Source organism: Gekko japonicus, unplaced genomic scaffold (assembly GCF_001447785.1).
Source record: "Gekko japonicus isolate JY-2015 unplaced genomic scaffold, Gekko_japonicus_V1.1 scaffold53, whole genome shotgun sequence".
In the NCBI taxonomy this organism is placed as follows: Eukaryota; Metazoa; Chordata; class Lepidosauria; order Squamata; family Gekkonidae; genus Gekko; species Gekko japonicus.
In genome coordinates this window covers 1,198,014-1,216,770 of record NW_015162474.1, presented here as the reverse complement: position 1 = coordinate 1,216,770, position 18,757 = coordinate 1,198,014, and the positions used below count along the sequence as shown (strand labels likewise).

General features: G+C 43.5%; 1 protein-coding gene across 2 annotated transcripts in view; it reads left to right on the top strand.

The window, feature by feature from the left end:
• The window catches only part of RAB3IP (RAB3A interacting protein), a 41,825-nt gene that overhangs the window by 22,043 nt on the left and 1,025 nt on the right, over positions 1–18,757 (top strand). The window contains exons 5-10 of one of the 2 annotated variants that reach the window (XM_015405709.1): positions 1,449–1,526; positions 3,791–3,994; positions 6,391–6,519; positions 8,244–8,356; positions 13,966–14,065; positions 14,179–14,248. In XM_015405709.1, the coding sequence (XP_015261195.1) occupies positions 1,449–1,526; positions 3,791–3,994; positions 6,391–6,519; positions 8,244–8,356; positions 13,966–14,065; positions 14,179–14,248 (694 nt within the window). The remainder of the gene's footprint in view (positions 1–1,448; positions 1,527–3,790; positions 3,995–6,390; positions 6,520–8,243; positions 8,357–13,965; positions 14,066–14,178; positions 14,249–18,757) is intronic. The other variant, XM_015405711.1, reaches the window with a different exon arrangement.

Sequence of the window (18,757 nt, the reverse complement as noted above, 5' to 3'; positions counted from 1 at the left end):
GTTTCTTGTACTCACCCTTAGTAATTTGACCCTCCTTCCATTTCCCATACATTTCCCTTTTTAGTTTCAGCTCTTTAGAGAGTTCCTTGTTCAGCCACCTGGGCTTCATTACCCATCTCCCACCTTTCTTTCTTACCGGAACAGTTTGCGATTGTGCCTTAAGCACTTCATTTTTCAGCATCACTCATCCTTCCTGTGCAGATTTCCCCCTCAGCATTTCCAGCCACGAGATCCTACCTAATATTTTTCTGAGTTTTTTAAAATCAGCTTTCCTGAAGTTCAGGATACGAATCCTACTATGTCCTGGTTTCACATCCTTCTCTATGTCAAACTCCAAGCTGACATGGTTACTATTCCCCAAGGATCCCACTGTGTTCACCTCATCAACCAGTTCTTCCCTGTTGCTGCTGTTGTTGTTCAGTCGCACAGTCGAGTCCGACTCTTCGCGACCCCATGGACCAGCTCCCGCCAGGCCCTCCTGTCTTCCGCCGTCCTTTGAAGTTTGCTCAATTTCATGTTCATTGTGTCAATGACACTGTCCAACCCTCTCATCCTTTGCCGTCCCTGTCTTCTTTGACCTTCAATCTTTCCCAGCATCAGGGTCTTTTCCAGTGAGTGCTCCCTTCTCATTTGGTGGCCAAAGTATTTGAGCTTCAGTTTCATTATCTGGCCTTCCAGGGAACAGTCAGGGTTGATTTCTTTTAGGATTGACTGATTTGATCTTCTTGCAGTCCAAGGGACTCTCAAGAGTCTTCTCCAGCACCATAGTTCAAAAGAATGTATTCTTCGGTGCTTGGCCTTTCTTATAGTCCTTCTTCCCTGTTAGTCAGGATTAAATCTAGGATAGCAGATCCTCTGGTTCCCACCTCCACCTTCTGAGAGATGAAGTTGTCCGCAAGATTCAAGAATCTGTGGGATACCCCCTGTCTAGCAGAGTTAGATTTCCAGCAAATATCAGGATAGTTGAAATCTCCCATAACCACAACATCCTGTCTCTGTGAAAGTTTAGCAAGCGGTTGTACAGATGCATCATCCAGTTCCTCCGGTTGGTTCTGAGGTCTGTAGTATACCCCCACAACAATATCCCCTTCTTTTTCCCCTCGCTCTGTCCTTACCCACACACTTTCAACAGGGCAACTCTTGAAATTTCCAAAATCTTGTTCTCATCTCAATTATTTTTGTTATTAATATTAATTTTTCACAAAGTATAATCAAGTAACATTATAATTTGATATTGAATACAAAACATTGAACAAAAACAGTGTATTAACTTATCAAGTAGAGGTGTAAAACATGTACAAAGATTCAACATCTGCGAAATATGTGCAATAGAAGTCAGAGTAAATCTCAATTATTTTTAAGACAAAGGAATAACATCTTTTATTTCCATAGAATACTGTTTTTAAGCTGTATCTGTATAAATCAGGTAATGTAAACTTTTTTTATAGGAAGCACATAAAATGGTGAGAGAAGCAAACATAAAGCAGGCCACAGCAGAGAAACAGCTGAAAGAAGCACAAGGAAAAGTGAGTTTTGGTTGCTTAATATTTAAGGTGACGTTTCTCATGAATATTGCGGGCTGGGTTCCAGAGAGTGTCATATGCCTGTTCTGGGTTATAATTTCAGAAATAACTGCTCCCCAAAGACCCCCAGGCTCCTTTTTGAGCTCGTGAAGGTTAAAGAATTATGAGTGTGTGTATTAGATGTGAAAGCAGTTTTCAAGAAAACTGCTACCATTTGTGTACACAGTATTTCTCCTTGATGTTAACTTTCAGAAGAGTCACTTTGTATTAGCCCTTTATAAAGTCTTTTGAATTCCCCCCATCTCTGTAGCCTCTGCAAATATTTGAACGATGTGGGAAGTCCAAATCCACATACTCACCGCTAGTGCTGGAGAGTAACATCACTTGAGCATTCTTGGGCAGGTTATGATTTCATTCTGAATGCTTCTTCCTTGTTGCATTAGCCATTAGAGCTTAGTCTATCTATCTTGTTTTAATGGCAAGTTGAAAGTAGTTGACTCAGTTCAGCATCGTTCACAGCTAGAGAATATTTGAAGGGAAATAATGCCTCAAACATAAGTTTTTCTTTTTGATTTTATGGCAGCGAGAGACAAATTGAAAAGTCTGTTGGACAGAAGGCTATAGAGTTTATTGTTCTGGCCCATCTTCCCAGTGTTTACCATAGCTTTGGTAAGAGTCGCCTGATAATACACTTTTGCCGGTGATGAGCAGAGATGCTTGAATTTCCCTGTAAAGGAATGGAGCATGTCGGTTTTCATGAGCACCTATGAGTGGGAGTTAGGGAGTTCCTAAAACGCAAGAGGACCATGGTGGGCTTTTGTTCCTCCACTGTTAGCAATAAACAAGTGCAATAAAGTACAGGGAACAGGCCTTGAGTGAAACTTAGCACTGTGGAACTATGATTCTGGTTATTGCGCATGAGAAAATATTGGGGTCTCATTTTCTTTCTGCTGCAGTGGTGCCAGAATCTGTGTCATCCAGCTGTAACTGGCACTCTTTCATGTCATAGTTAATAAAGTAGCTGTCCTCCCCAATTTGATCTGAGAGAAAGCTGCTGATCTGGTATGCTTCACTATATAGTTTATATTGGAGGGCTGATTTTAACCCAGCTGGTTCCAGCTGGATTCTCACTGCAGCATCAGTACCATATGGAATCAGAGCTGATTGTCTAAAAAAAATCATGACTTTTTAGAAACTCCTATTTGCACAATAATTTCAGATTTGAATGTTTGTGTTGGGATTGGGACCTGTTTTAGACTTGGGGGTACCATTGATGTACTAGCCACTCTGCAGACTAATGCACACCCTGGCAGATTATCTGCAGCTTTATCGTCCTGAAGAGCTTTAATACTGAGTCATTTCTCACTGGTAGCCCAGTTCCATTATGTTTAATATGTCACACAGATATTCTGCTCTCACAGATCTGAAATTAAGATGTGCTCCAGTTGTTTCTGGTTCTGGCAAAAGTCACACACATTCAAAGTCTAAAATTGCCATTGGTTAGAACCTCAGCAGGGGTGGTAGATTGGCTTTGGTGGTCTACCTTTGGGACACTTTATACAAAGAGGGATTTCCCAAATTCTGAGGGTTTACCTGCTATTGTCAGGACTGTGAAATGATGACTTACCTCTGTAATCACCTGCTATATTGTGTTCTTCTAGTGTTTTGGCAGCATCATGTTTTATGTAGAAGTCAGAATCTGAAACAGCAGGAAAAACTGCTCGAGTTCAGGTGACAGCAAATGGGACAAATCAGAGATGAAGCTCATTTGAAGACCTGTACTCTTGTGGGGCTAATATTAGTTTGTCTTTGCTGCCTGTGCATTTATAAAATGCCATACAATGTAGTGTCTTTTCTGTGGTAGCCTTAAATGCTGTAATGAGTTTAACTGTGAAATTTCATTTTCATATCACCTTGCTAATATTCTACACATATTGTCAGATGATCATGTTCAGACATGCATATGACTGATTCCAAAGCTCTTTGATTGGATTATATGTAAAAACTTTCATAAGTACTGGGATTGCTGCTCCCCAGAATTGTAACTTCGCCTCTGGTTTGTTGGCTGTGGATCTTATGGCTTATATTCTGGCTTCTTTGTGATCTTTGCTCTCAGACATGAAACTGTCCCATACTTCATTCCTATCCTGGGGCAATTTGCTATGAAGTTTCTAAACACAAATGATCAGTTACTGTAAAAACAAATGCATCCCTTCTCACTGATTCTGTGTGGGCAGTAAATCTGTGGTCTCTCTCTTAATATTTAGATTGATGTCCTTCAGGCTGAAGTAGCAGCACTGAAAACATTAGTGCTGTCCACTTCCCCCACCTCTCCAACGAAAACGCATGAGTCTGGTGGAAAGGCCGCCTTCAAAAAAGGCCATACAAGGAACAAGAGTACAAGTAGTGCCATGGGCATCAATAATCAGGACCTCGCCATGGTGCAGCCAATTGTGAAAGACTGTAAAGAGGTATTTTGAGCACTGTGGTGGCTGAACAATGGAATGTATGGTAAGACTGCATTAGAAGACCTGCAGGAAATGGGTAGTTACAGCAGTGTGTTTGTTCCTTCCAGTTGTTAATGCAGTTGTGTAATTGTACAGATAAAGCGAGGGTTAGGTCAACCAGTAACTTGGAATAGCAGTTAAGTCTGATAAGTTTTTTTTTTAACAAAACCCCACAGAAATATCTGTTAACACCCCACCCCCCCACCCTCCAGAATGCATTCTAGTTACAGAAAAGACAGCTCATCGGGAAAATTTTGTGTGTGTGTCTTGGGAAGCATGAAAGCTTTAAAGACTGCAGGGAACACCCCCCCGCCCCCGCCCTGCTTAAGTGAAGAAAAGGGAATGGTTTGGAGAGAGTGCAGCTTTTACAGTAGAAAAGAGATATGCTTGTGCTGTGGCCAGGCTCCATGTGATGCACCCCAACTGTCCCCTGGGATGCATTCATGTGGGGACCCATAGTGTTCTGACTCCATGTACATGGCTGCACAGTCCCTGCAGGTTTTCAACTGAAACTGGGGTAACTGCAAAAAAATATGCTATTATAAGCTTCTCTGAAAAGCAGACAGCTGCTTGAGAGCTGAAGCTGGTATCCATAGAAGGTATTATGATTCATACACATGTGCTTTCAGCCAGCAATATAATTGTGCAAAAGATGATGTTCACTGTTTCACCTGTCCTCTAGCATTCAGTTCTCCTATGAACAGACCTGTAGCCAGAAATTTGTGGCTTGTGGGGCAAATTTTTTTCTGGTGGGGCTGAAGTTCTCAGTGCAGAAAGAAAAGCCATAATTCTGAGGGTTATGATTCAGCTACTCTTCTCTCTCTGAGCCTTCTCAAGCTGTCTATTCTACATAGGTGTTCTTATGCTAGCAATCACCCTTAGCCTATTAACCATTTAGTCAAAAGAAAGCTGTTACCAGGATAGATCTCTAAACTGCAAGCTGTCAGCTACTTTAGATGACAGTTCTCATCTGCTGCAAGTTAATCCCTTCTGCCAGCCTGAGCAACAGTTCTGATAACAAGCCGGCAGGTGGGGGTGATGACTTCTATAGTCAAGAAAGCTAACACCTAGTCAGAAAAACACTCTTAAAAGAGACCAGTTTCTTACAACAGAGTTAGAAGGGATCTTAGAGGTCACCTACTCCAACCCACTCTACCTTACACGAACAGCACCCCACTCTACTTAAATGAGTGCACACCTTTTAAGAAATGTTTTAAAATAATTGAAAAAAAGATTTACAGGAAAAATTGTTGTGGGGCTGTGCCTTTAAGAAAGGGGGTGGAGCCCCCAAAAGCCCCACTGTAGTTATGGGCCTGCCTATGAAACTATTTTTTAAATGGTATGAACAAAGTAATTGATCTCCATGGCCAAAAACTTTATGCTCTTGTTTGAAATGAAGGGAAATAACCCTTTCAGAGCAAGTCAGTTTCATTTGTACAATAAATACATTGGTTTAACAAGAATTGTTTTCACATAAGTTTAATGAAGTTGGCTGCCGGTAATTTCTTCTGCATGAATGCCTAATGAAGTTGAAATTAGAATAGATTCTAGTTACAATTCTAAATTCAGCAGAATGGTTAGAAAAAAGTATGTAGCAAAGTAGTGTATATTGAATACCTGATGTTTAGTTAAGGGTGATTTTCCCTTTATGATTTCTTGATTGCATCAGACATATGAACAGAATGGCTGAATACTTCTTCCTGTTATGAATTTTGAAAATTGACATTCTTACCTGTTCAATATTGATGCCCTGTATGCTCAAAAAGAAAATCACAGGATTTAAAAAGTTATTTCATATCTGCACACTTATGTAAATTGGTTTCTGCTAAATGTGTCAAGATTTTAGGAAAGGGAAGACACTAGCATGTCAGCCATGCCAAAGTTCCTTGCGATTTTGGGAAGCCTAGTCATGGTGGAAAAGGATAGCTGCTTTGCAATTCAGAGCCTGAAAGCTGCAGTTGTGCAATCCCACCAAGTCACACTGATTTCAGTAACAAAAGAAACATGCACATGCAGAGCTGCCAACCTCCAGGTGGTACCTGGAGATCTCCTGCTATTACAGTCAATCTCCAGATGGCCATGATCAATTCTCCTGGAGAAAATGCCTGCTTTGGAGGTTTGGTCTGTGGCATTACACCCAGCTTAGGTCCCTCCCCTTCCCTAGCCCCCACCCTCCCCAGGCTCCACCCCCAAAATCTCCCAACCCAGAGCTGGCAATCCAACATGTGCAGATCAGTGGGAGCCCGTTTGAATTGTGCCCATTTAGCTTAGATTTTGAAATACAGATACAGTTGTGCGGTGGGTGCTGCTTATAAGGTTGATGAACTTTTGACTCTTTCGATTTTGTGTTTCTGTGTTAGGCTGACTTAGCTTTGTATAATGAATTCAGATCCTGGAAGGATGATCCCACTATGGACAGGACGTGCCCTTTCCTAGACAAAATCTACCGGGAAGATATCTTTCCATGTTTAACCTTCTCAAAAAGCGAGGTAATGTTTTAAAACCCTGCATTGTTATTTAGATTGACAATGTAATGTGAAGGAGGAATTAGGAAATCTAATCATAGAATCATAGAGTTGGAAGGGACCTCCAGGGTCATCTAGTCCAACCCCCTGCGCAGTGCAGGAAAGTCGCAAATACTTCTCCCTCCACAAATTCCTCCATGCCTAGAAGATGACAAAAAACCCTCCAAGATCCCTGGCCAAACTGTCCTGGAGAAAAATTGCTTCCTGACCTCAAAGTGGCAATCAGCATTTCCCTGGGCGTGTAAGAAAGACCCACAAGAACTAAGCACTGGGACAACCTTTCCTGCCCTCCCTCTCATGATCTGCCTAAGTTCACACAATCAGCATTGCTGTCAGATGGTCATCTAGCCTCTGTTTGAAAACCTCCAAAGAAGGAGAGCCCACCACCTCCTGAGGAAGCAGCATTTCAGGGCTCCAGAAGCTGTGTCAGGAAGGAGAAACAGAAGAAACCCTGTCACATTATAGACATCATGTTGAATCCTAGTCATAGGGCGATTTCTCACTAGAGCTGCCTCGCAGCGCAGCGCCGTTTGCCCCAACACAAACATGTCAATTTCACACCCGAGGCTGCGGGGCTGCATTTGACCCGCGGCTTCGCCCGATTTCCTCCACAGTTTCATGATCCTCAAAAACCAGGATCATGAAACTGCGAAGGAAATTGGGCGAAGCCTCGAGTCAAAATGCAGGTGTGAAATTGACATGTTTGTGTCGGGGCAAACCGCGGCTGTGCTGCGAGGCAGCTCTAGTGAGAAATCGCCCATAGTTTTTATGTCAGAAGATTAAATATGATTAAAGGTTTAAAAACTGAAACACTGATGTAAAGATATGCTTCTGCTCCTCAGGTCAATTGAGCTTATTGTTAATAAAGAAAAAGAGTAAAGGCATGGCATGATGTTACTTTAATAATTTTTAATTCTCACAAACAAGTACAAGAATAAAATACAAAATACAAATCCAGTAATATCTTAATTCCATATTGCAATTATACCAACATTTTACATGCCATTCGAAGACTGGATACAAAATTTGTAATTATTCTGTCTCTCTCTAAATATTGAACCAAAGGTAACCCACTTATACCATATACTTGATACTTCCAGCTCACTGAAATTTAGTTAACTTTATAATTCTTCTCATAGTGTCCCACACCTTCAATAACCATTCTGGTTTGTCAGGAAACAGTTGACTTTTCCAATGTCTTCCAAAAACTATCCTAGCTGCTGTTTAGAATGTTTAACATTAACTTGCTGTATGGGATTTGAACAGTATTAGTACAGGTGGATAGTCATGTTGGTCTGAAGCAACAGAACAAAGTTTGAGTCCAGTGGCACCTTTAAGACCATTAAAGTTTAATTAAAGGTATAAGCTTTCGTGTGCAGGCACACTTCTTCAGGTATATTGAAACAGTTTTGCTCAAGCCTTACATATAGGTAGAGGGGAGGGGGGTTAATTGCCAGGAATGGCTAGTTAGAGTCAAGTAATTGGCCATAAGTATAGCAAATCCTCTTGTGGGGTGTGTGTTAGAAAGGATAGGTTGCAACTGAAAGAGAATGATGTCCTTACCCATTGCACTACACTAGCTTTTTATCCTGAATAGCTTGCTATAGAGAGGGAGAATTCCTGAGCAGAGCTTTGGAACATGCAACTGAGGTGTAAAAATTACTAATTTCTCCGTGGACCTTTTTCAGTTGGCAACTGCTGTCCTGGAGGCCGTGGAAAACAACACGTTAAGCATTGAACCAGTCGGCCTGCAACCAGTTCGCTTTGTGAAAGCTTCTGCGGTTGAATGTGGAGGACCAAAGTAGGTTTGAATGGAAGAAACTCTGTAATATAAATGGCAAAGGTCTAATTCTGGCCTTTAACAAGACATGGTCGGCATAGGCTTTGACCATTCCTAAACGTTCATAGAACGCTATAAAGGGAGCCCAAAGACACACAATTCCCTTTGCAGGTGAGCTCCTTGGCCTCAGTTGTGTGATGACTAAGGCAGGGAGCATCTGTAGGCATGGCAATGCTAATGGCAGCTGCTGCGCCAGAGTGGGGAAATGGATTGGGTTTGAGTGTGTTGTGGTCTCCAGAGCACAGACTTATGCATTACTTTGAACTCCTTGGAGGGAAGGCAGCATTTAAAAGTGAGTAGTAACCTACGTAAAAATAGTTCCAGTGTGTTTTGAGTTGATTTCTTGGACAATGATTTGTGGATGGCACAGGAGTAAATTAAGTGCAGTTTCTTAACTGAAGTTCCGTTTTGATAAAATTAAGAATAACAATGACTTTTCTCCTTTTAGGTAAAGATAGCATGTACATTTATAATGCATTTGTTATGTGCCGTCAAGTTGTTTCTCTCTTACGGTGACCCTGTGCATTAATGATCTCCAGACCATCTCATCATTAACAGTCTTGCTCAAGTCTTGCAAACTGAGGGCTGTGGCATTCTTGACTGAATCGGTCCATGGTCTTCCTCTTTTCCTACTGTCTTCAATTTTTCCTAGCGTTATTGTCCTTTCCAGTATGATATACTTTGCATTTCAAAAAGTATGTTTATTTTCGAAAATGCAGACTTCAGGGCCTGTTAATGTCCTGAATAGTACCCATATTGTTCAATGTGAATATGTGAAGGGAAGGAGTATGATTGTGGCAGCAGGCTCTACCCTCGGCTGCGTGTTTAGTCGAACATGCACATTGAGCTCTGTGTGCATACAGGGTCTGTCAACATTTGCAGCTCTGCCTTGCATTGGCAAGTGGGATTCACATAGTTCTATGTATGCACAGTTTACTCTATGCATGAGTTTGCCTGAATATGAGGAGATTGGATGGCAGGTGTGATCCGTCTCCCCTCCCCAAATGTTCATATGTGGAAAAGTGTTAAGAATACAAAATAACGATGAGAAATCCAGGCAGAATGGATGACACAGTGAGTTCAGGGGGTCTTTGAATAGAAATTAATTTGCTGCTGTCAGTTTGACAGTCTGAATGTCTCCTGGGACAACCTCTACAACTTCTTGCTGAAGCTGATACCTTTCTCAAGGTATCTCTCAGCCAGTCCTCCCTCTAAGCTGACGAGCCTTGTGAGCAAAAATTCTACTTTGCGAGCTACTGGAATTAAAGTTGTGAGTGAGCAGTTTGGCTACTGCATCAATTCGTTTGCTGTGGAGCCATCCTGCCTGAGCTAAGGCAAAAATGTGTGAACCGGAGGCTAAAAAACTGTGAGCTAGCTCACACTAATTCAGTTTAGAGGGAACAGTACTCTCAGCCCTCCCAGGGGCTTGATGAACCATATCCTGCTTTTTGCTGTCTGCTTGGGATTGCAAAAACAAGATGCCTTGTCAAGCCTCCCAAAAGGTACTTTTCATGGTGTTTAGCTTGGTGGCTCACAAGATGTGTAAGCCTACTATAGAGGAACAGGGCATTTGGGTCAGGAAGCTATGGGGGAGGCACAGTAGTCTTCACATCCTCTGCCTTCCATCTTTCTTCTTCCACCCCACCAGTATGCAGTGTGGCTACTGTGTTTTGAAGCACATTCTGGTGTCAAGATGAAGCCTTCTTCCAGGATAAAGAGCCCCTTTCCAAGGTTGTTAATTTTGCTTTGTGGCAACTTCGCCACATGAATGGAATATCTGCTATCCTAGCCAGCATTCCAACATATTGGAGCTTCCCTTGACCACTCTTTTTTGAGAACAACTTTCCAGCACATGTTTATTGGGGTGAGAGTATTGTAGGCCTAGTTCCATCAGTCTGAAAAAGGATTACTGCAGCTTCTGTAATGTTGTTAGTAATGTTGTCATGTGTATTTAGGCCAGAACTTCCCATCTGGCAGGGGTCATTGCTCTGTGGCAGGGCATGTGTGCTGCATGTAGAAAGTACCAGATTTAGTTCCTGTTACAAGGGAGGCAGACTTTATGTTTCTAGGAGAAATTATGTTTTTCATTTAAAGAGCCTTGGGAATTACCAGTCCCAAAACAGCAGCTCAGTGTGTGGAGTCAAGTGCAAAATGGTGGCTTATCTGAAAATTACAACATTTCAAAGCTGGTCTGCAGTGCTTGGGTGGGGACCATCTTGCCTCTGCTGTTTTCCTAAAGCAAAATGCAACCCCCACACAAAAGTATAATTTGCCTTGGAGGGGAAAAAGATACACTTTTATGTTTTCCTTGGAAGAGGCAACTAGCTGTTTTGGTACAGATGGGAAGAGTCAGGAGCAGTGTTCCCTCTAAGCTGAATTAGTGTGAGCTAGCTCACAGTTTTTTAGCCTCCAGCTCACACGTTTTTGTCTTAGCTCAGGAAGGATGGCTCCAGAGCAAACTAATTTATGCAGTAGACAAATTGCTCGCTCACGACTTTAATGCCAGTAGCTCACAAAGTAGAATTTTTGCTCACAAGACTCCACAGCTTACAGGGAACATTGGTCAGGAGCATGCTCCTTTCCTGTCTAGAGCAAAGGTGTGACTGTGCCCGTATGAAGGAGGGGGAGAGGCAGATGGGAAAGGGCACTGGTGCTGTCTCCTTCCTATCCAGAGCAAAGGTGGATGCTTGAGGGGAGGAAGAAAAAGCATCAAAGACAAAGATGAGAGAAGCTACTGTAGTAGCTTAAAAGGTAAGGATAAGAAAGTGGTTACAGCAGCATGAGAGGAGGTTGGAGAGCTATTTAACTGCTTGGAGTGACTGATTAATCCCAAGTGACCTTCTGCCCACCCTTGCGGTATTGTCTCCAGCTAAAGGTCGAAGAGCTGTTGCTCAGAGTAGACTGAGTTTGATGGATCAGTGGTTCGACTACCCATAAGGTAGTTTCTTTAACTTCATGGGTAATTTTTTAAAAAGGGATTTCATCTAAAATTCTGATGATGTATTTTTGACAGCAATATTTATATTGCATCACTAAGGGGAAAAAATCAAGGTTCAGCTGTCAGTTTTACTTTTAGGGCAGCTTTTGAAGATTTAATTTGAGTGATTCGTACTTTAGTAGTACACTTTGTGAATGGGCATCATTGATTTTCCTGTGCTATGTATGCAGCACATAAACTCACATTAATCAGTGCTTGTCAAGTGCTGAAGGTAGTGGGAAGCCCAGTCCTTTTAGCTGCTCTTAAATATTGGTCATGAGATATAGCTAAAAGTGTATTTCACAGTTGAGGAGCTGACTTTCCTGAGCAGCACTGTCCAAGGATACATTTAGCCTACCCAAAGCTGGAAACAAAGCATTGTTGTGCCAATATTTAAAAAGGGTAGTAAATTAATTATCGCCCTATCAGCTTGCTGGATATAGCCTCAAAACTTTACAGCAAATTTCTATTGAGCAAACTAGAGGGCTGGGAAGCTGACAATCAGGTTATTTTTCCAGAACAAGCTGGCTTTCGGAAGGGCCAAAGTACCATCAGTCACTATCAGACACTGTATTGTTTGGCCATTAACAGCGTAAAGGGTTCTACAAAGCATCTTTATGTGGCCTTTGTGGACCTTGCAGCCACTTTTGATTCAATAGACAGAGACGGGCTCTGGGCTAAGCTGGCAAATACCAATATCGACAAGCGTCTCTTGTATTTGATCAGGGAACTATATACCAACACCTCACCTAAAATAAGAGTGGGTATTATGGGATCCCTGACGGACAGCATTCCCGTGGCTAGAGGCGTGAAGCAGGGCTGTGTCCTTGCTCCTCTCCTATTCAATCTTTATATTAATGGCATAATTGTGAGGCTTTCAGGTGCTGATCTTTTTCCTCCCCGACTTGGGCCAAGAAAGATCTCAGTTCTTCTTTAGGCTGATGACATGGCCCTGTTGTCCATAACTCGTACTGGCTTGGGAAGGTTGCTGGCTAGGCTTAGCGCCTTCTGTAAGAAGGAACACCTACAAATTAACTACTCAAAGATCAAGGTGATGGTCTTTGGGAAGCGGTGGCGCATTTTTAGATGGACAGTGGATGGCTTTCCGATAAACCAAAGCCGAACCTTTAAATATCTGGGTGATCGGAGATTTCTCTCATAACAACTAACAAAATAACATATAAATAGTGAACTGTTATAAGCAAGAACTCTACAAGTATATTGTGACATTAACAGTACTAACATTTTAACTAGCAGTGAAAAAATCTCCTCCTCTTGGGGTTTTAGATTAGTGTGGTTTGCTTTCCTTTCTCATTAGATGTAGTCCCTTCCCTATTATTTCTTTGTAGTTTTTGTAATTTTGCAAAATAAAAAAATATCCCTCCGGGGATTTAAAAAAAAAATGACTTCACTGTCCCTCCCTTCGGGCTTGCGCTCATAATTTTTTTAAAAAAACTATTGTCACAGATTGAAAAGGGCTCCAGCAGACAATCTTGCCAGCCTTTGTTTCTCTGAAAGCTTGAAAGACCCCAACTGGCAATCTAAGTATAATATGGTCCTCCAGACGTATAATCTACCGGACGTTGTCTATGGATCCTTTCAGGCCGATTTTGATGGCAAGGTGCAGCTATACACACATGATGCTGGCCTAGATAGAGAAGTTATACTAAGAAATAAAACATCTCCTTGGTATAAACTAATTAAAGTAGATCATCGCAGGGCACATTATCTGACTAAAATCTCCTTCATTAACTTGCATTCAGCCTTTACATCTTTTCGCTTCTAAACTATACAGACAGCAGTGCTTGAAGGCCGATATACCAAAACACCAGCAACTGAGCGCCTTCGTATATGCGATGGCTCAGTCCCTGAAGATCTGTGTCATTACCTCCTGGACTGCCCACTTTATTCACTCCCAAGAAAGAAGTTCCTTGGCACAATCTTAGATAAATTGGGCCCTTGCTCCACATCCGGAAAAGTTTTAACTTTACTTTCAGGGGTGGAGCCAGAGTATTCGTACAAGGTTGCACTCTTTGCCCTAGCTGCAAAGGAAATCCGCATCAAGGTGACTAAATCCTCTCCAGCTAAATAGCCAGGGCTATGTCAAGGTATTTAAGGTCCCTTTTAGTAACCTTACCCCAAACCCTGTTTTTATTCTGTATGCTCTAATTTTTATCTTGTATTATTTTAACCAGTTTTATGTCAGACATATATACTTTTACTCTCTGTGTTTTAATGCAGATTCTATTCTGCATTTTATAACTCTTTTGTATTGCACTGTACTTGTAACGGCCATTGGCCATATGCAATAAATCGAACTGAACTGAACTGAAGCCTACCCAAAGCACATTAAATGAGGGGAATAATAACAAAGATCAAGGACAGTAGAGGTGCTCCCTGAAGCACTTTAAAGGCTTTTGGAATCAATAAAAGTAAGGGAGAGCTAGTGTGAAAATGGGATTGTCCAGTAAATCACTGTTGTGTTCTAAATCACAAATGGCGGCTGCCAATAGCAGTGCAAAAGGATTCACTGTTTAATTATTCTGTTTCTTAATTATGTAGATTTAATTATGAAATGCTTTTATTTACACAGGAAATGTGCTCTTAGTGGACAAAGTAAAACATGCAAGCACAGAATCAAGTTGGGAGACTCGAGCAATTATTACTTTGTGTCTCCTTTTTGTAGATATAGGGTAAGTAATGAGCTTTCCTGTGCTGGAATTCTGAGCTTGTATTTCATAAAGTTGTATAACACACAAAGTTAAGTGAGTTTGAATTAAAATATTTTGTGTCCTATCTTTTGTAGATCACATCTGTATGTAACTTCTTTACGTACATTCGTTATATTCAGCAGGGGCTTGTGAAGCAGCAAGATGGTAAGCAGGGATTTGTGTCCAGTACAAATGTAGTGACTGAAATTAGTGTGTTCCTGATTATCGTTAGTAAAGTGTTGTAGGACAAAACTGCCTCTGATAGAAGATTAGAGGATTCCATCACCTCCCAGCTGCCTGTGTTCTTACTGGCAACACATCTTAATATCTTTAAATTACTAACACCTGCTTCACAGCCTCTGAGGCCATGTCTCACTTTGACCTTGATTTGGAAACCCCCAAAACCAGCAATACTGCTGGCAAAAAGGAATTTTCTTTAGTGAATCAAGTCAAAATCTTAAGCAGTATTTATTTATTTATTTGTTTCACTTTTACCCCGCCCTCCCCGCCAGGCGGGCTCAGGGCGGCTTCCACAAACTGATAAGCAGTATACATTTTACAGTGATAGAATAAAATACATCATTTAAAAACATAGAAAAGTCAATATAAAACATTCATTTGATGGCGATAAAAATAAAGTGCAGTTTAGGGACACATTCAGCGGTGCCACCGCGCTAGGTCGTGTTGGATCGGAGTTCACACAGGGCGCTGCTAGTTGGACGTTGCTCCTAGCGGAACACCTGCCTAAAAAGTTCTGTTTTCATGGCCCTGCGGAACTGTGACAAGTCCTGCAGGGCCCTGATCTTGGCAGGAAGCTCATTCCAATAGGGCGGAGCTACAAACAAAAAGCCCTAGTCCTGGTTGCCATCAACCTGACTTCCTTTGGGCCAGGGAGGTCCAGGTGGATTTCATAAACATCCTATAAGATGCTCTTGTTGCTTCGTCATGAGCACGCCCCCAGTGTCTCTCTAGCCGTCTAAGCCTTTGCTTCATCAGCCTCAGCTCCTGGGTATACCAAGAAGCCAGCCTAGTGCGTGGGTGCAGAGGGCATCTGGGAGCGATCTTGTTGATGGCTGTCGAGAGTCAGTTTTGCCAGTCCTCGACTAGCTCATCTAATGAGCCGTCAGGGGGCATGGGGTCCTGCAGAGCCATCTGAAGCCACACTGGGTCCATTTGGCTTCGCGGGTGAGCTAAAATGTGCTCGCCGCCCAAACAGGGTCGGGGTGACACATTCACTCGGGCCCTCAGGGCATGGTGGTCCAACCATGGAACTGCTGTAGCAGTAATCCGGTCCACTGTAACCCCCGCCGCGAAGATCAAATCAAGCGTGTGACCGGCTCAGTGAGTGGGGCTGTTACATATTGGGAGAGTCCCAGCGCCGCCATGGACGACATCAGGTCCGTCTCCCGTGAGGAAGCCGCATCGTCAGCATGGACATTGAAGTCACCCAGGACTATCAGTCTAGGGTGCTCCAACGCCCAGCCCAACACGGCCTCCACCAGGGACAGCAGACTGTCAGACGGTGCGTTGGGCGGTCGGTACACCAACCAAACAGCCAAACTCTCCCCGGCTTCCCACACAAAGCTGGCACACTTAATGCCTGTGAGCCTCGGCACCAGGAGTGCCCTGAAGGAGTAAGCCTCTAGAATGAACAGAGCCACTCCTCCCCCCCTGCCCCGTTGTCCGAGATTGGTGAAGGACCGAGAACCCAGGCGGAGCTAACTGGGAGAGTGCAACTGTCTCCCCATCTCGCACCCAGGTCTCGGTCACGCATGCCAGGTCTGCGTCCTGCTCCAGCAGAAAGTCCCAAAGGACTGCGGTCTTATTATTTATGGACCTGGCATTGCACAGCACCAATGTTGGAGTGGGGTTTCTAATCCTTGCCCCACTGCCTGCCTCCTTTGGGATGGGACCCATGCTGGAAGGTGGCCGAGCTTCTCTATTTCTCAGCCCCCTTCCCTTCCATTTCTGCCTGGTCCCACCGCTATACCTCCCCCTTCTCAGGAGCACTGGTATACCCTGGCCCATCATTTCCAGCTACTGATGATCTTTGCTACCCTGAGCCTCAGATCACTGGTCACTTAGATAGATGGTATATCAGAGCGCGGTTCTCCTACTGACAGTTCATGGAAATCTTGTAGTGCTGTTAACCTTAAAACCTAATCTATCCTAACAAGCAATCCCCTTAACTAACTGCCCACCCCCCAGCTAGCCAGCATTTAAATAGTAGTCCCTCCCTCTTTCTGAGCCAGTAATTTAATTTTTTATTCATTCAGTTTAATCATACCCAGACTTAATTTCCTACCCCCAATAGACAACCAGAAATCAATCAATTACCCCGCTGTGCTTAATTAAGTATAAAATTCCCTTTGGGTAACAGAACTCTCTCTCTTTTTTTTTAAAGCCCCCGGAGGGGATTTTTTATTGCATTTTTTATAACACTACAGACTACAACAGAAAATGGGAGGGGGAACTACATTTGTTAAAATGTAAAATGTTAAAATGTCTTGTGTTAAAATTTGCCTGCTCGCTATAGTCCGATGTTCTTCTCCAGCCCCGTCGATAACTTCACAGGAGGCTCCCTGATACTCCGATGTTGAGTCTGCCCAGTTGTTTTATTGGGTTCTAGGTTGGTCTTTGCATCCAGACACTCCCCATCTCTGTCCTCCATTCTCACATCTACTCCCCAAGGGGCCAGGGTAGCTGTTTCGATGTTCATCACAGGCGCCACTACAAGAGGGTCCGCTACCAAAACAGACGCGCCACTCGCAGTCCGCTGGTGCTAAGCACCACCAGGCGATCCCCGGGGAGCAACCCCCCCCCAGGCTCCCTCGCTGCACTCCTGGGCCCTCAGCTCACTCATAGGTGGCCGCCGCAGTCCTCCTGCGATGCACATCGCCACGTCTTCTCACCCCCCCCCCACTTTCGATTGCGTCTGGGGAGCAGGTTTCCAGGGAGCAAGTCCAGCACTGGCTCGTTGCTGCGTCCTCCACCACTGCCCCTGGTGCACTCCTCCCGCGAGGCCGAGGCATCGCCCGTCGTCTGCCACTCGGCTAGGCTGGTCCGAGGCGCCAGGGCGCAGCTCCAGAAACCGCCGCGTCCCCTGCCGCCGCGGCGCTCCTCTGGCAAGGGCGAGGCCTTGGCTGTTGCTCTCCAACTGGCTAGGCCACTCCCAGTTGCCGGGGCACAGCTCCAGAAACCGTGCTGGGACCAAAAGGTATTTATCCCTTCCGTGAAGTTTCAGTCTCTCCACAGCTCTTTGAAGCATGCTGGGCTGCTCGTGGGGCATGCGAGGGCAAAAGCGAACTGCCAGAGGCATTTTACAAGTTTACTGGAGCCGAAGCTCCATGTCCGGTGTGTCCAGTTTTTCTGCAAATAGAAGTAATTTACTATTTTATATCAGGTGACTATTAATGATTGTAAAGACTTTCATAGGAAGTATGCTATACATTCACTTTTAAATGAATAGAATATCAGTGTGTGCTATATAGGAAGTGCATGTGCTTTCTTGTGACACTGTCATCTTCGTTTGTTGGGGAGACTGTGTGAGTAAAGGAACAGGAAGATGGACTGTTGGCCTTGTAGGGTGTCTCAGTGTTAAGGTTCTTATTTTTTAAAATGTCAAATGGTGAGAAATCTCTCTAAATAAATGTGTAAGAGCAAGGGCTTATAGAGAGCCATTGTAGACCCCAAACAGATCCATCAACATCTCTTTCCAAGCAAATTGGAAAAAAAAATTAACAACTGAGGGAGAGAGGCATTCATACTGAACCGTGGTATGGGGGTGGCTGAATTTTTAATCTTGCCCATATACCATTTTTCTGTTTTAGATAGCCCCCATCTCTGGGCGGTAGCTCCTGGGAGGCAAAAAAAAAAAAAAAAAGCAAGAAAAAAAAGCAGCAGAGAGCCCCCCCCCCCAATAACCTAATAGTGTGTGTGGATTAAAACTCCACCTCTCTGTACCATGGCCCTGAGTCCAATTATTTTCTTGTTTTAAAAGAGGCTACCTTATTTTTTATTTTTAATGCAAAAAATGGCAACACATCCATAAAAGGGTTACTGCTGCTATAGTCCCAGTAGCTGTAGTAATCTGGTACACAGGCTGTCTCCTATGCACTCCCTCGTGTATTAAATAGTAGGAATAATGGGTCTTTGGAGGAAATTATTTTTCTGGCAAGGAATGTATTGGCAGGTTCCAGAGAGATGAATGCGTTCCTAATGCAAAATCCATTAGCCCTGAGCTTTGTGGCAAAGCTACGTTTGAGGTTGTCAGTAGCTGGATTCTTTTAAAAACGTTGCCATATGTATATCCAAGAACTCAAATATAATCTCTCTTTACAAATATCTTGGTTCCAGATGAGGCAGGCCGTGTCTCCTGTAGTGGGAGACCTCTGACCACTTAACCACTGATCCCTGCCAGCACTTCTCAGGCTGATGGGAGGGGGGATGACGACAAACAGGGTCATTCCTGGAGAAAGCCAGAAATGACATTATTACATCCAGGGGTCATTTCATAGAAAAAGAGGTGCAGGCGCTCATTAGCATAACTCATTAGCATAACTTATTTGCATATGCAACACCCCCTGGCATCATCGGAAGTGTGTCAGAAGGCAACACCCACCGCTCAGGCTCCACTGGACTGTTATGGATTGCTAGCTATTGGGGGGGGGGGGG